Source organism: Falco rusticolus, chromosome 2, assembly GCF_015220075.1.
Source record: "Falco rusticolus isolate bFalRus1 chromosome 2, bFalRus1.pri, whole genome shotgun sequence".
NCBI lineage: Eukaryota > Metazoa > Chordata > Aves > Falconiformes > Falconidae > Falco > Falco rusticolus.
In genome coordinates, this window is record NC_051188.1 from 11,342,855 (window position 1) to 11,355,050 (window position 12,196).

General features: G+C 45.0%; 1 protein-coding gene across 1 annotated transcript in view; it reads left to right on the forward strand.

The window, feature by feature from the left end:
- The first annotated feature begins 4,235 nt into the window (after positions 1 to 4,235).
- Positions 4,236 to 12,196, forward strand: part of MTNR1B (melatonin receptor 1B) — a 30,253-nt gene continuing 22,292 nt past the window's right edge. Inside the window, exon 1 of the mRNA XM_037377303.1 lies at positions 4,236 to 4,483. Coding sequence (XP_037233200.1) covers positions 4,273 to 4,483 — 211 coding nt within the window. The 5' untranslated portion in view covers positions 4,236 to 4,272. The remainder of the gene's footprint in view (positions 4,484 to 12,196) is intronic.

The following is a 12,196-nucleotide window of genomic DNA, read 5'->3' on the forward strand; positions in this document are numbered from 1 at the left end:
ACGTGTATCTACTGACACTAAAGAGTAGGGAAGGTGGAATAGGTGAGCATGTTTAGAGATAGGATGGCTTTGAAGTGTTGACACTGACTCCTGAATCAGAAGATGGAGGTTTAATTTTAGTCCTGCTGTGACCCCTTGGAATAATCTTCACTAGCAAGAGGCACCTTTAATCCCTTAACACTGAAGTACTTGGTCTAAGATAGTCATCAAAGCTCCTCTTCAGTTTCAGCAGAAAGACGTGCACAAGGTTATCTATTCCACATACCTCCCACACCTATGCAATGATGACAGCACAATGAATGTACACAGTCTTTTAGAAGTAGATCGATCTCTCTCCCACTCAGGTTAAGGTGTATCCAACCTAAATCCCTTCCCACTCCCCATCTTTGTTTTTCCCAATCTATATGAAGTTTCAAAACCAGGTGACTCTTTTTATTGACAGTTCACAGCAAAAGGATCCTGTTAAGTGCCATGGAAATCCAATGTAAGTAAAATAGCAATAAATTACTGAGAATGGGATGACAGATCTCATTTTATAGGCAACTTCCAACAGGAAAAAAGGGGTGGGAAATGGTGAACAACAAAATAAACTTTCCTCGACTAAGGCTTTGATTTCTGCCTCCAAAATATTAACATTGCATGGGAAAAGATGAAACCCAGACCAGAAAATGTTACTAAGTGAATCTTCTGTTCCTACCGAAAAGACAGGCTGTTTTTTATTAAAGGAGATAAAACTTTTCTATAAGGCTCGTGATGGCAGTGGACAGGCAAACAGGCCTTCATTTAAACAATGGCTGGGCTCCAGTTGACTCAAAACTATATAAAGAACTATTAAAAAAAATATAAAATTGGATAGAAATGGAAGTGGTATAGAAGTCCAAACTCCAGTCTTTGCCATGGTGTACACTAAAAACAGTAAACTCAAACTGAGACAGTTAAAAGGAGAAACATTATTTGAAGACTGTGCATTTTAGCTCTAAATGTCCTTTGGTCTGGTAGAAATACATGCTACTTGTAGAAATGTGTGCTAACATAAACAGAGAAGAGGTGTAATATCCTCTTCTGTTCTATTGGAATACCCAGATTTCAAGAGATTTCACCAATAGGAACCTCTGCCCTGAAATTTCATTCATAGTCATTAGAAGTTTTGACTTCCAATTAAAGTTAAGCCCTTCAGAAAATCAAATTAACAAAACACGGAAAACAAAGGGCATGAATGTATCTCTAGGAAGCAGTTATTTGTCTTCAGAATTAAAAAAAAAAAACCCAAACAAAAAAAAAAAAAAGGCAAACTACACAGTACAGCCTCTGACAGAGCAGAGGGATGCATGGAATATTTGATTGTTCCACTATCCAGGCAATTCCCGGTCTTATCCTGCAACACAAATATAGTTTGCCTTAAAAAACTTAAATTGCTTTCAAAAAGAAACACAGAACTGTTACTTCTCCTAGACATAGAAGAAATTTCCCCAAAATTTAAACACACCAAGGTCATAACCATCCACCTGTGAAGAATACACCCATTTCTTTGAGATGGAGTGCTTTCCGCAACAATGAGTTATTTCATATTAACCATAACAATCAATAGTTCAAGCACGCATTTCACTTTCAAAGAGGAATTAGTTTAATATGAAATAAGGCTACTAAAAACTAAGTAAGAACATCCATAGATTGTTTAATGCAGTTTAATAAATCATTTTAAAAAGCAAATAAGATTAATTTTTATAACACCCTTTTATAAATAACTCTCTTTTTTTTTGGCCGAGGCAGAAAGGCTCCCATTTTGATTCCTGCCTACTTGTTTTCCCATTGTCAAATGCCAGTGCAGCCACAAAACACATGCTGTTTTTGCAAAGTCAGCAACACTTATTTTATTTCACATTTTGATCAGACTCATACTTCAGGCCAAGTTCAGGCCATAGCTTTCTAATTTTTCTCTAAATTACTTGGCACACTTTTGGGAAGCTGTAAAACAAAATGAGTGATGCTACATAACAATTGTATGTGGCAGGGAAATGATATAGTGTTCCTCTTGTGTGGATGAACTGCAAACCTGGAGAACAGCAAGAGCAAAGCCTACTTTGAAAAGTCACATTTATGTTTAGGGACAGTATAAGCTTTTGACAAACATTTAATAGAAAAATCCTGTAGTAATAACAGACCACAAAATGTCACATTTTTCCTAAAAGCACTTATACAGACTCTGGAAAGATGCCCAGAAAGAGCCCCAGGCATGAGAATAAGTGGTAATATCTGTAAGTTTTCCATAATAACTCAATAAGACTAAAGCAGTACATAGATAATGGGCAGTGAGGATACCAACTTTCTGAAAAGGCAAACTGGAGCAAAGGTACATAAAGGGAGACACTGTAACACAAAAGCTCTTCTTAAAGGTAGATTATTATTCATTGGAGAAAAATCCTTGTTTGCACTGATGAATAGGCATTTCCTTGGATAAACTTCCTTTAAAACTTCTGGAGAAAGAAAAAGAAAAAACAAGTAAACTTTTGCTTCCATCAAGAATGGGCCTTTTCCATCAAGTGTGCAAGTATTACTTTCCTATGGCAGAACTGCAAAATAAGTATTCAAGAGTGATAGTTCTTAGAAGACAGTCCTTCTTTGGTTCAAGCCACGAAGCTGTGATAACTCCTTCTGTAGGTTGAAAAGGATCATGATGCCTTACATATAGCCTACATTAAACAGAAAGCATTTGAGGTATGATTATTTTTTTCTAAATCGGTGTAAATAAGACTGGTACAAAAATCCACATGTACACTTTCATGTTCATTCCAACCAGGCCTACTTTAGTACTTTAGCTAAAATTGATTAGGAATTCATTTAAATTGAACAACAATAAACTATTTCTAATTTGGAAATAGAAGTCCACGCAATAATTTGTAGTATTTTGATTACACCAGTGCATATTTGTGTAGAGGTAAGATTCAAAGCAGCAATGTGCCCTAATAAAATATTTGCTGTTAGAAATGACAGAAACTTCCCCCATTTTTCCAAATGAGCTAAACAAGGCAAACCATCTCAAGACCTAATTCTTGAAAAACAATAGGGCATACCTTTGCCTTTCTCTGTGTTGAACAGACACAAAGAGGAAAAATACAACTCCACAGTAACTTCTGCACTTGTAGCTCCTGCATCGCTCTCAAAATTGGGGCAAAACCTGGAAGGAGGACAGCGATCCAGTGTGGCCTGGTTGGCCTGAAAACGGTGCACAGTAGGACACAAACCCCTTCCGAGTTACATCTGCTGTGAGCAGCCCTAATCATCAGCACACGCTATGTGAACCCGCTGAGGCACTGCCAGCGGCACCTGGTAACTAATGCCAGCTATGCTGGAAGCCAGACATGGAGGGAGACGTGGGATCTGTCCCCCTTTGTCACCCGAATCTTATTTATTTAATGTACATGAGCATATATGGCATCTGTCACTTTGGGGTCCCAAATGATGGTCTGTCTTTCAAACAGTTGCGGAGTGAAGTCCATTGGTGACCTCCTGCAGCTTGTAAGGGAAAACCTCTGGAATGAACACATTTTCCAAAGTGGCCAAAGTGGACACCGGTTCAGAGCACGTCCCATCCGTGACTTTTGCAGGTGCCTCCCCCTAAGGGCGGTGTCCTTGGTGCCCCCCTAAGGGCCGTGTCCTTGCCTTGATCCCACAGGCTGTCTTGCCCAAGCACGAAGGCCAAGGCCGCAGCAATGTAAGTGTCAATCCTTGTTCGATCTGCGGCCTAAGGAAGGGATGCGCCAGAAAGCCTGCCCGAGCGCACCGGGCGCCGGGAGGCAGTGAGGGGAAGAGGGTTCCCCGGCCTTGCGCTGCCGGGAGCCACGGTGCGCCAAGCCTCGGGAAATACAAACCAGACCCCCCCTTCCCCGCCGCGGCGGGCGGAGGTTGCCGGCCGGCGGCTGCTGCCGGGGGCAGCCCCGAGGGAGAGGCCCTTCGCGCAGGCCCTCAGCGGGGTTAAGGGAGCGCGGCCAGCGCCGCGGCCCGCGGGCCCTGCTCCCGCCGCCGCCGCCACGGCCCCCGCCGCCCCCTCAGCACCGGGAGGGGCCCGCCGCCGGCCGGGGATCCCCGCACCGCGCCGCGGGGCACCGCCCCCCGCCCCGCCCTCCGCCCCGCCCCTCGCCCCGCCCCGGCCGCTCCGCGGGGGAGGGGGGGAGCAGCGCGCCCGGCGCGGCCGTTAAAAGCCTTCCCGCCCGCGCACGCGGCTAGTCAGCGGGGTCGCCGCGCCGCTGCTGGGGCCGCGGGCGGAGCGCAGCGATGCTGGGGAATGGCTCCCTGAGGAACTGCTGCGACCCGGGCGGCAGGGGCCGCTTCGGCTTGGCGGAGCGGGAGGCGGCGGGTGCCCCGCGGCCCGCCTGGGTGGTGGCGGTGCTCTCCAGCGTCCTGATCTTCACCACCGTGGTGGACATCCTGGGCAACCTGCTGGTCGTCGTCTCCGTCTTCAAGAACCGCAAGCTCAGGAACTCAGGTAAGGGCCCGAGCCCCCGGCACCCGCCCCGGCGGCGGCAGGTGGCAACGAGCGCCCGGAGCCCTGCGGGCGCCCCGGTCCCCGCTGCAAACTGCCCTGAGGAGACCAGCCCGCTCGTGGTGTCCGGGCGGGCCGCCTGCTGACGGCAGGGGACCAACGACCCCCCCTCCGTGGGTGCGTGCCCTGCGGTGTGCGCAGGGACCCCCAGGCACCCCGTCCCGGGAGCCCCCCTGGCGCAGGGCCCCGGCGCTGCCCGCAGCCCCCGCTTTGTCCTGCCCGGGGCGGGGGGCGGCGCAGGCCGGCAACTGGCGACCGGGGCACCGTGCAGTCCCTGTGGAGCTACTGATGAGGCGAATCGGTGCTACCCCGTTAACGTACCGGAGACAGAGCCCGAAACGGTCGGAGGAAGAAAGAAGAAACTTTAAAACTTGCTTAAGAGTACTTCTGAGGATGATGAGGTGCTGTGCATGTGTGGGAGCGTGGCTCTGCCCACGCTCCGGAGTCTCTCTCCATCGGCGTCCACAGTAGCTTTTCACGACACATCTTTCTTGTCTCCTCACCGAATATCCTTCAACCAGAAAGCAGCAAATAAAGTGGGGTGCTGTCTCCTGAATCGTGTCTATAGTTCTTTGTGTGTGCTAAAATGTGATTCTGCCTCTTCTCATTTGCTAAGCTTGCTTTCTCGCCTTTGCTGGGCTAGCTACACGTGTAACTACAAAACTCTAGCTAGCACCAGCTTCTCGGATTTGCCTGCCGGACATTTTCTCGCCAGATTCACGCCTGTCCCGCTGCATGAGGGTGGCTCCTGCCGCTGATGCAGCCGCCCGCTGCCTGACGCGCAGCTGGGCGGCTGCTGGCACACCTGCGCCCGGCTGACATGGGGTATTGCTGCAGGATAAGGTGCTACCCCCGCCCGAAATAGCGGTGTTAGCTACTCGGGTAGCACCGAGAAGTTCCTGAAAGTGCTCGCTTCTTCGAGTCTTGAATGCCATCGTTTTGCGATGCGCAGGCAGGTCAGGGTAACGAGACTCTGAAGAGACCTGGGTCGAGTCAGAGACGCGACATCCCCCACGGGCTCTGTACCGTATCGGTCCAGGTCCGCAACCGGGAGGCAGCGGGGTGCTTCCCCGCCAAGGGGAGGGAGGGACAGCTTGCTGACTGGTTTCTCCTGGGTGGTTTTTGGTTGTGGGTGTGTTTTTAACGGGTGTCGCTTCCCGAGCGCTCTCGTGTTTCACGTGCAGTGAGTGACTAGAGCTGCTAGCTGGACGCTGGCACTCATTCGCCCTTGTTATACATGAAGTGATGCTTAGGAACAGGAGTTCACAGCGGGATGAGACTTCCTCTCCCTAATGAAGGTGTACAGGAGTGTACACCTACACTCTACAGGTGTAACGGCAAGCGAGGGGTGCCGGCGGGTCCCGGCTGCGCGGGGCTGAGCGGTGACAGCCCGCGGAGCAGCGCCGGACTCGAGGGTCCCGAGGCGCGGTGCGGGTGGGCAGGGCAGGCTCGGGGCGCAGCCCTCTGCCTCCTACCTGGGCTGTGCGTTCAAGGGGACCGAGCCGTTCCCGAGAGCGGCAGAGCCTTACCCGGTGCCGAGCTGAGGAAGGCGGTGCACCCCGGGAGCGGGAGCCCTCCGTTCCCCGAGCGGCGCCGGGCCGGGAGCGGGCGTGCCGCCGCGGCGGGGGAGGGAGCTCCCCCTCGGCAGCCGCCGTGAGTCACCGGGATCTTGTCATCTTTGATAAGTACCCTGAAGAATAACAGGGAGTTCCTTCTGCATAATTTCCATAAAGTTAAGTAACTTTTAAATTGCCAGTCTTTAGTTTTCCATCGGTGAGAGATGGCTCTTGGGGATGCAGCTGAAAGAGGAGTTTGGTAAATGTCCACAGAAGTCTTCAGAGAAAAATTCTTAAGGAGGTAGCAGAGTGGAACAGGACTGCAAACTGATGTGGGTAGAGTGATGGAGAGGGGGTGGAGAGCTAAGACAGTGCTTGGGAGCCCTTAGCCTCCCACCAGGAAAGAAGATGGACAAGCAGGTGTACTTACAGGTCTTCCTTTCTGAGCGAACCAGAAACAACATGTTCGTACTCACAAGGGGAGTGGATGTGGTAGTAAGTGAAGTGGTGAGGAAAAATGGCACGAAAGGAGTCAGAGGAATGAGATGAAGCTGATGGAATGGTCCTGACAAGAGACAGGGGATCCAGGTGACAGAAGAAATAAAGAAGAGCTATAGCACCATAAGCATTCAATTATTTTTGAAGAAGATGAGATTTTTTTTGGTAAGGATGAGAGTTTGGGACTTCAAATCAGCCACAAATGTATAAGGAATAAATTAAGCAGCTCTACCCACTTCTCTAGTACAAAGAGTAATCTTCCCTGCAGAAAGCAAAACAGGGCTTTAACATATTCCCAGGATATATCAGCACTATTCTGTCCTGGGCTTCACAGAGGAATCCGATAATTGCAAACAGTGTAATTATGCATCACTGTCCTTAAAACTAAAGCATGATCAAACCCAAATCTATTGTAATGCTGTTATATAATACGGGACACAAGAATGGAGTGAAATAAAATGACCCATTAACCTTTATGCTGGTAAGTATTATGCTCAGCAGGAGAGAAATGGAGAATGGGTAGTGTTGTCCCGTAGGCAGGTTCATTACCCGGTGCGCAGCATCAACTGACACACCGAGCCGAGGTATTTCTATTCATTTATTCTAGTTTGCACAAAGTAGGGAGCTGGGTGGTACCCCCGAATGCCTGGCTCACCCACTGCCAAAACTTCACTCTGTTTATACTCCGCAAGCGAAGGCATCAGCCTTCATTGGGTACAAGTTACGTAATTCTTTCATTACTTCGTACTCATTTTCCTATTTGTTAAGCAGTTCCCTCACTTCTTATGTTAATTAGTCCGCATGCTCAGCCTCCACTTCTTTTGGAGTCGGAGGGGTAGGGGGCTCTTGAGTCGGTGGTCGCGATCTCCCCCTGCCGGAATTACTTTCCCCCTGGTTAGTGCTTCTTGTGGTAAACTTCCAGTCTGCTCGTTCATTCCTCTTGTGGTGGTACTTTCCTCGTTTAAACAAAGAACTTGCTGGCGCTCAACGAAGCGCTTAGCAGGACATACAAATATGCTTGTATCTTGGATTAACCATTAACAACTCATTTGCTCTAATTGTCTTAAAGTCAAACTACTAACAATGCATTCAATTTTAGTTATCGTTTGATTTCAGTAGAACTGGTGCTTTTAGAGTTTGCTCACTCACTCCTTAAACAGTGGGAATTTTGCCAGCCTTACGGCAGAAGGATTGTTTCATACTATACAGAAGCCTCTTTCCCACGTTTAAATTTGGTTTTGGTGGGGGAGGGGAAAACTTGCGAAGGCTCTTCCAAGAAATGCATAGCATAATTGGTATGAATCAACATGCTTTTCTTCTTACATAACTGCACCCAGTCTTTCTGGGAGAGGCTGAGCAACTTCTGATCCCTAAAAGTGATTTCATTTGCAGATACTAATGCTTTTATCACTTCTGACTGGGGAGAGGAGTAACTTCGTCCAACACACTACAAAATTAAATAAAATTTTTTATATGGAAATAATAAAATATATTAGCCTGTCTTTCTATTTGAAATGTCAAATGTGTTCTCAATTTTCAAAAGCAACTATTGATTTTGACCACCTTCAATGAAGGGTGCCCAAGTTGAAGGCAGCTTTTAAAGTGCTAAACTTTTGAAGTGATAAAGTTTACAAGTGCTCCACACCACTGCTGGATGGCCAAGTACCCTGAAGGTGCATTAAGTCAATCAAAACCACTAGATGCTTTTAAGAATATCAGGATACATTTGTATAGCCATAGCTATAAACATAACATTATGGGCTAGGGTAGGAAGCACTTCAGAAGGTGGGAACTGGCAAGGCGTCTCCCACAGGAGGCAGATAAAGCAACCCATTTGTATTTCATGGTCATTAAAGCCAGCATAAAATCAGCAAGAGGTGAGAATTGGGTATTAACTCAAAGAGTAGCGAGGACTTGGGACCCTTTGACTTTTGGCAGAAGGCCTAGTACTAACCTTGGTGCACTGCCACAGAATACATTAGCAGAAAATGATATTTTTAGTGCGTTGTGTCACCTCTTTTCTCTCTACTGTTTTCTTTTCTATATATAACAGCTAACACAGTATGATGAGACCCTGATTTCCATTCAAATAGCAAAGTGCTGTTGAAACATAAATTAAATCAAAATGTGTTTCTTTTACCTGTAAGATTTGCATGTTTAGTTCTAACTAATGTGCATGTGAGTGCAGAGATGGACAGTACTTCTCAAATCTACATTCAGACAAAATGAAAACTTCCTGCACCTAGAATTGTAATTTTGGTAGTCGTCTGTCTACTAAATAAACATGTTCAGCCATATAACCAAGTCTTGTAGTTTTTTCCATGCTATTTCCCTTTCCATAACCTTTGCTCTGCATCTCTGTAGTATAGTTGAGGGTATGTTTTCTCCATTGTTATATGCTGGTTTCAGTTATTCTTCATCTCTTTGGCCACACTGGGGGTTTTATTTTAACTTTATGCTTATTAGTTGCTAATTTATAGTGGACATTTTAATTTGTAGAACTATAATGGGCATTTAACTTGGATGGATCATTTCTCTACCTGGTGTGAACTCTTTTGCCCTTTTAATGGACAATGAACATGTATTTACCTCTTAACCTTTGTTTTTCCATGGTAAGCGAGTCAAATACTTTCAGTTTTCTCTAGTTAACTAGGCTCTTTGTTTCCCTGATTGTTTTAGGCCTTTCAGCTCACCTATCCCAGCTGAAATAATGTCTTGGACAAGAGAAAACTGAACTGTTCACAGTGATGCAGATGAAGTACCACCAATACCTTCCAGAAAATAATATTAACATTCTATTCTGTTCTGTCCTTCCATGGATGGACAAAACAGACATGGTATGCCTTGGAGCCACATTTTCCCTTTATAAAATAACATCATACATATGACTCTTCTTTGTGCAGTCACTTGCTAATGCAGCTCTTCTTTTTCTTTTGTTTTCAGTCCACACAATTATTATTTCTTCAGTACCTGACCTCATACCTCATGCTATTGTACTCCATCCACTTTCTTTTCTTTTTATCCTCAAGGAAAAAAAGATCTTGACATTTCCCTGTATCAATGTAGGCTCTCAACTTTGTATAATCACAAAATTTCATTAGTTCTCTTTGTGTTTTGTGACATAATGCTTCTGAACCAGACAAAATTAGTTCAGTGGAGGTTAACTCCCTCTGGTCCAACAGTTTTCTTTCATCACCATCCAGGCAGTGGTAACAACAGACTGTGTGTGGTACCCTAACATATGTGCTTATATCAGTTTAGAGCAACCTCCCAGGTACAGAACATCCAAGTCCAGCTTTTATTAAATAAAGATGACCAGATTAGTTGGTATGGCCACTTTGTATAAGCTCATGTTGAATTCTTTTCCATTTGTCTTTCCTGCATCTTTAATTTTCCTTTTCTTCCAAATTTGTTTCTGCATCCTTAACCCACAGTTAAGATGAGATCAAGAAGCTCAAGGATTTGTCGATTCATTCTTCCTTTGCAGCCGATTCATCACCTTAAATACAAGTGCCATGTTAGCACATAGTCTATGGGAGATGAATCTTCCAGAGGTGGCAACGCTGTTTTAGTTTTCTCATTACTCCCTGACTAATTGTTTTTATGACTTATTGCTAGCACCATTCATGCAAAAAGAAATGGCAATTTTGCCAGCACCACAGCAAGGGAGGAAGAGATGGGTAGTAAACTGTGAGAGCACCACAGCTGCAGGTGAGTCACGGCAAAGCTGCTTTTTGGGATGCATGTGGGGAGCCAAGCTCTGTGCCACAGCCTGAGAGAAATCAGGACTTCCCTACTGGCAGTGAGGACCAGAGAATATATTCAGCCCATTTTTACAGGTCCACACATAGCGCTCTGTCCTTTCAGAACACATGACACTATCTCTGAGATAACAGATGTTAAAAAATTCCTGCCATCAAGTATAGCGTAGGTCTCTTCTCCCACATAACAAGTGATAGAACTAGAGGAAACAGCATCAAGTTGTGCCAGGGGAGGTTTAGATTGCATATTAGGAAAAATTTATTCACTGAAAGGGTGTTGAAGGATTGGTAGAAGGCTGCCCAGGGCGGTGGTGGCATTATCATCCCTGGAAGTGTTAAAAAAAACCATAGATGTGCTTAGGGACATGGTTTAGTGGTGGACTTGATGATCTTAAAGGTCTTATCCAGCGTAGGTGATTCTATGATATTCAATCTCTCTGACATTTTTGCTTTATTGTAGATACGTTAATTCATCACATGCCAGCCTGCCTTGTCACCCAACCCACTGTTATTGTCCTTATTAAGAACTGCAGCAAAATCTTTTTCAGACCAGCAGGAATTTTAAGCTAATATTCAGATTCAGATTCCCCCTTCCCTTGTAACTCCTCTTTCCTTTTTCCTTTTGTTTATGTGGTGAAAGGGCATTTGATTAGTTTTAGAAGTCTTTGCAAAGCCAATGAAGTTTAGGGTCTTTGTCAGTTCCTGTTTTATCATTTTTTTTGCTCTCTCTAGCAGTTTTCTCTGGTGGGCGCATCTTTTCTAGCCCACCTTCTAGCCTCATTTTTTGCCTCTGCTATCCTTGCTGAGACAACTTTTCCTCCAGCTAGATCTGGAACTTCTTATATTTTTTCCCTATTTTGGATGCAAGTTCCAGAGAATATTTTTGTATCTTCACCATGAAGAAATGCCAAGCTTCCTCCACATTCAGGCCCCTAAGCTTCTCAATACAGTTGATTTCACTTTCCTAATTAGCTTCTTTTGTTTATAAAAATGTGCAAAACTTCTTCTTAGTTATGTATGTTTTGTTTATTCTTCTATTTAATTTAAACAAAATAATCTCATCTGCTTTCAGCACAACCTTATTTTCTATGACAGGCTCTTCAGGGATGTCTTTGTTCATTATCTAAACAATAGCCAGGATGTGTTGGCAAATAGACTCTGTATTGAAGAAATCTACTGGGTGGATGTCCAGTACTCAATGGTCAGCGTGTTTATTACCTCCTTTACAATGCTAGGAACTGCAGTGTCCCATCATTAAATCGTTCCCATTAGTATTTACCTACTAAAATAGAGGTGATCACATCCTACTGCAGGTTTCTGCATGCTTCCTTGCACATTGTACAATTTTTCCCCAGTGTAATTTTGGTTTTTAAAAGTATATTATCCTCTTTTTTTTTTTTTTTTAGGTTTTTTTAGTGTATTTTTTCTTTTTATGAAGAGTATACCTTTCAGTTAATATTTTTCTTCTCTGATCATTGGTGCAATTCTATTCTAACAGAATTATTTCCATAAAGTTTGATTTTAATTTCTCACTGGTTTTGAATCCCCTATGTTGTTGCATAGGTTCCTGGCATTTTTTTACTGCCTCTACTGCTTTTCAAATTTCCACTTCAGTCAAACTCCTCAGTCTTTGAGTTTCTATTTTCTATATTTGTTGCCACCACGTTCCTGAAGCCAAAATTCCCCCTGCCATGGGTGTTAAATGAAGAAACTATGTGGTTCCTTCTCAGGCTCTCCTCCCTTCTCTCAATTTCAAGTTCTTTTTTATTCATTCTGCCAGCTTGGATTGCAAGCTGGTATGCCACATGCTTAGGTGAAGTCTGTCCATGAAGATATGAAAC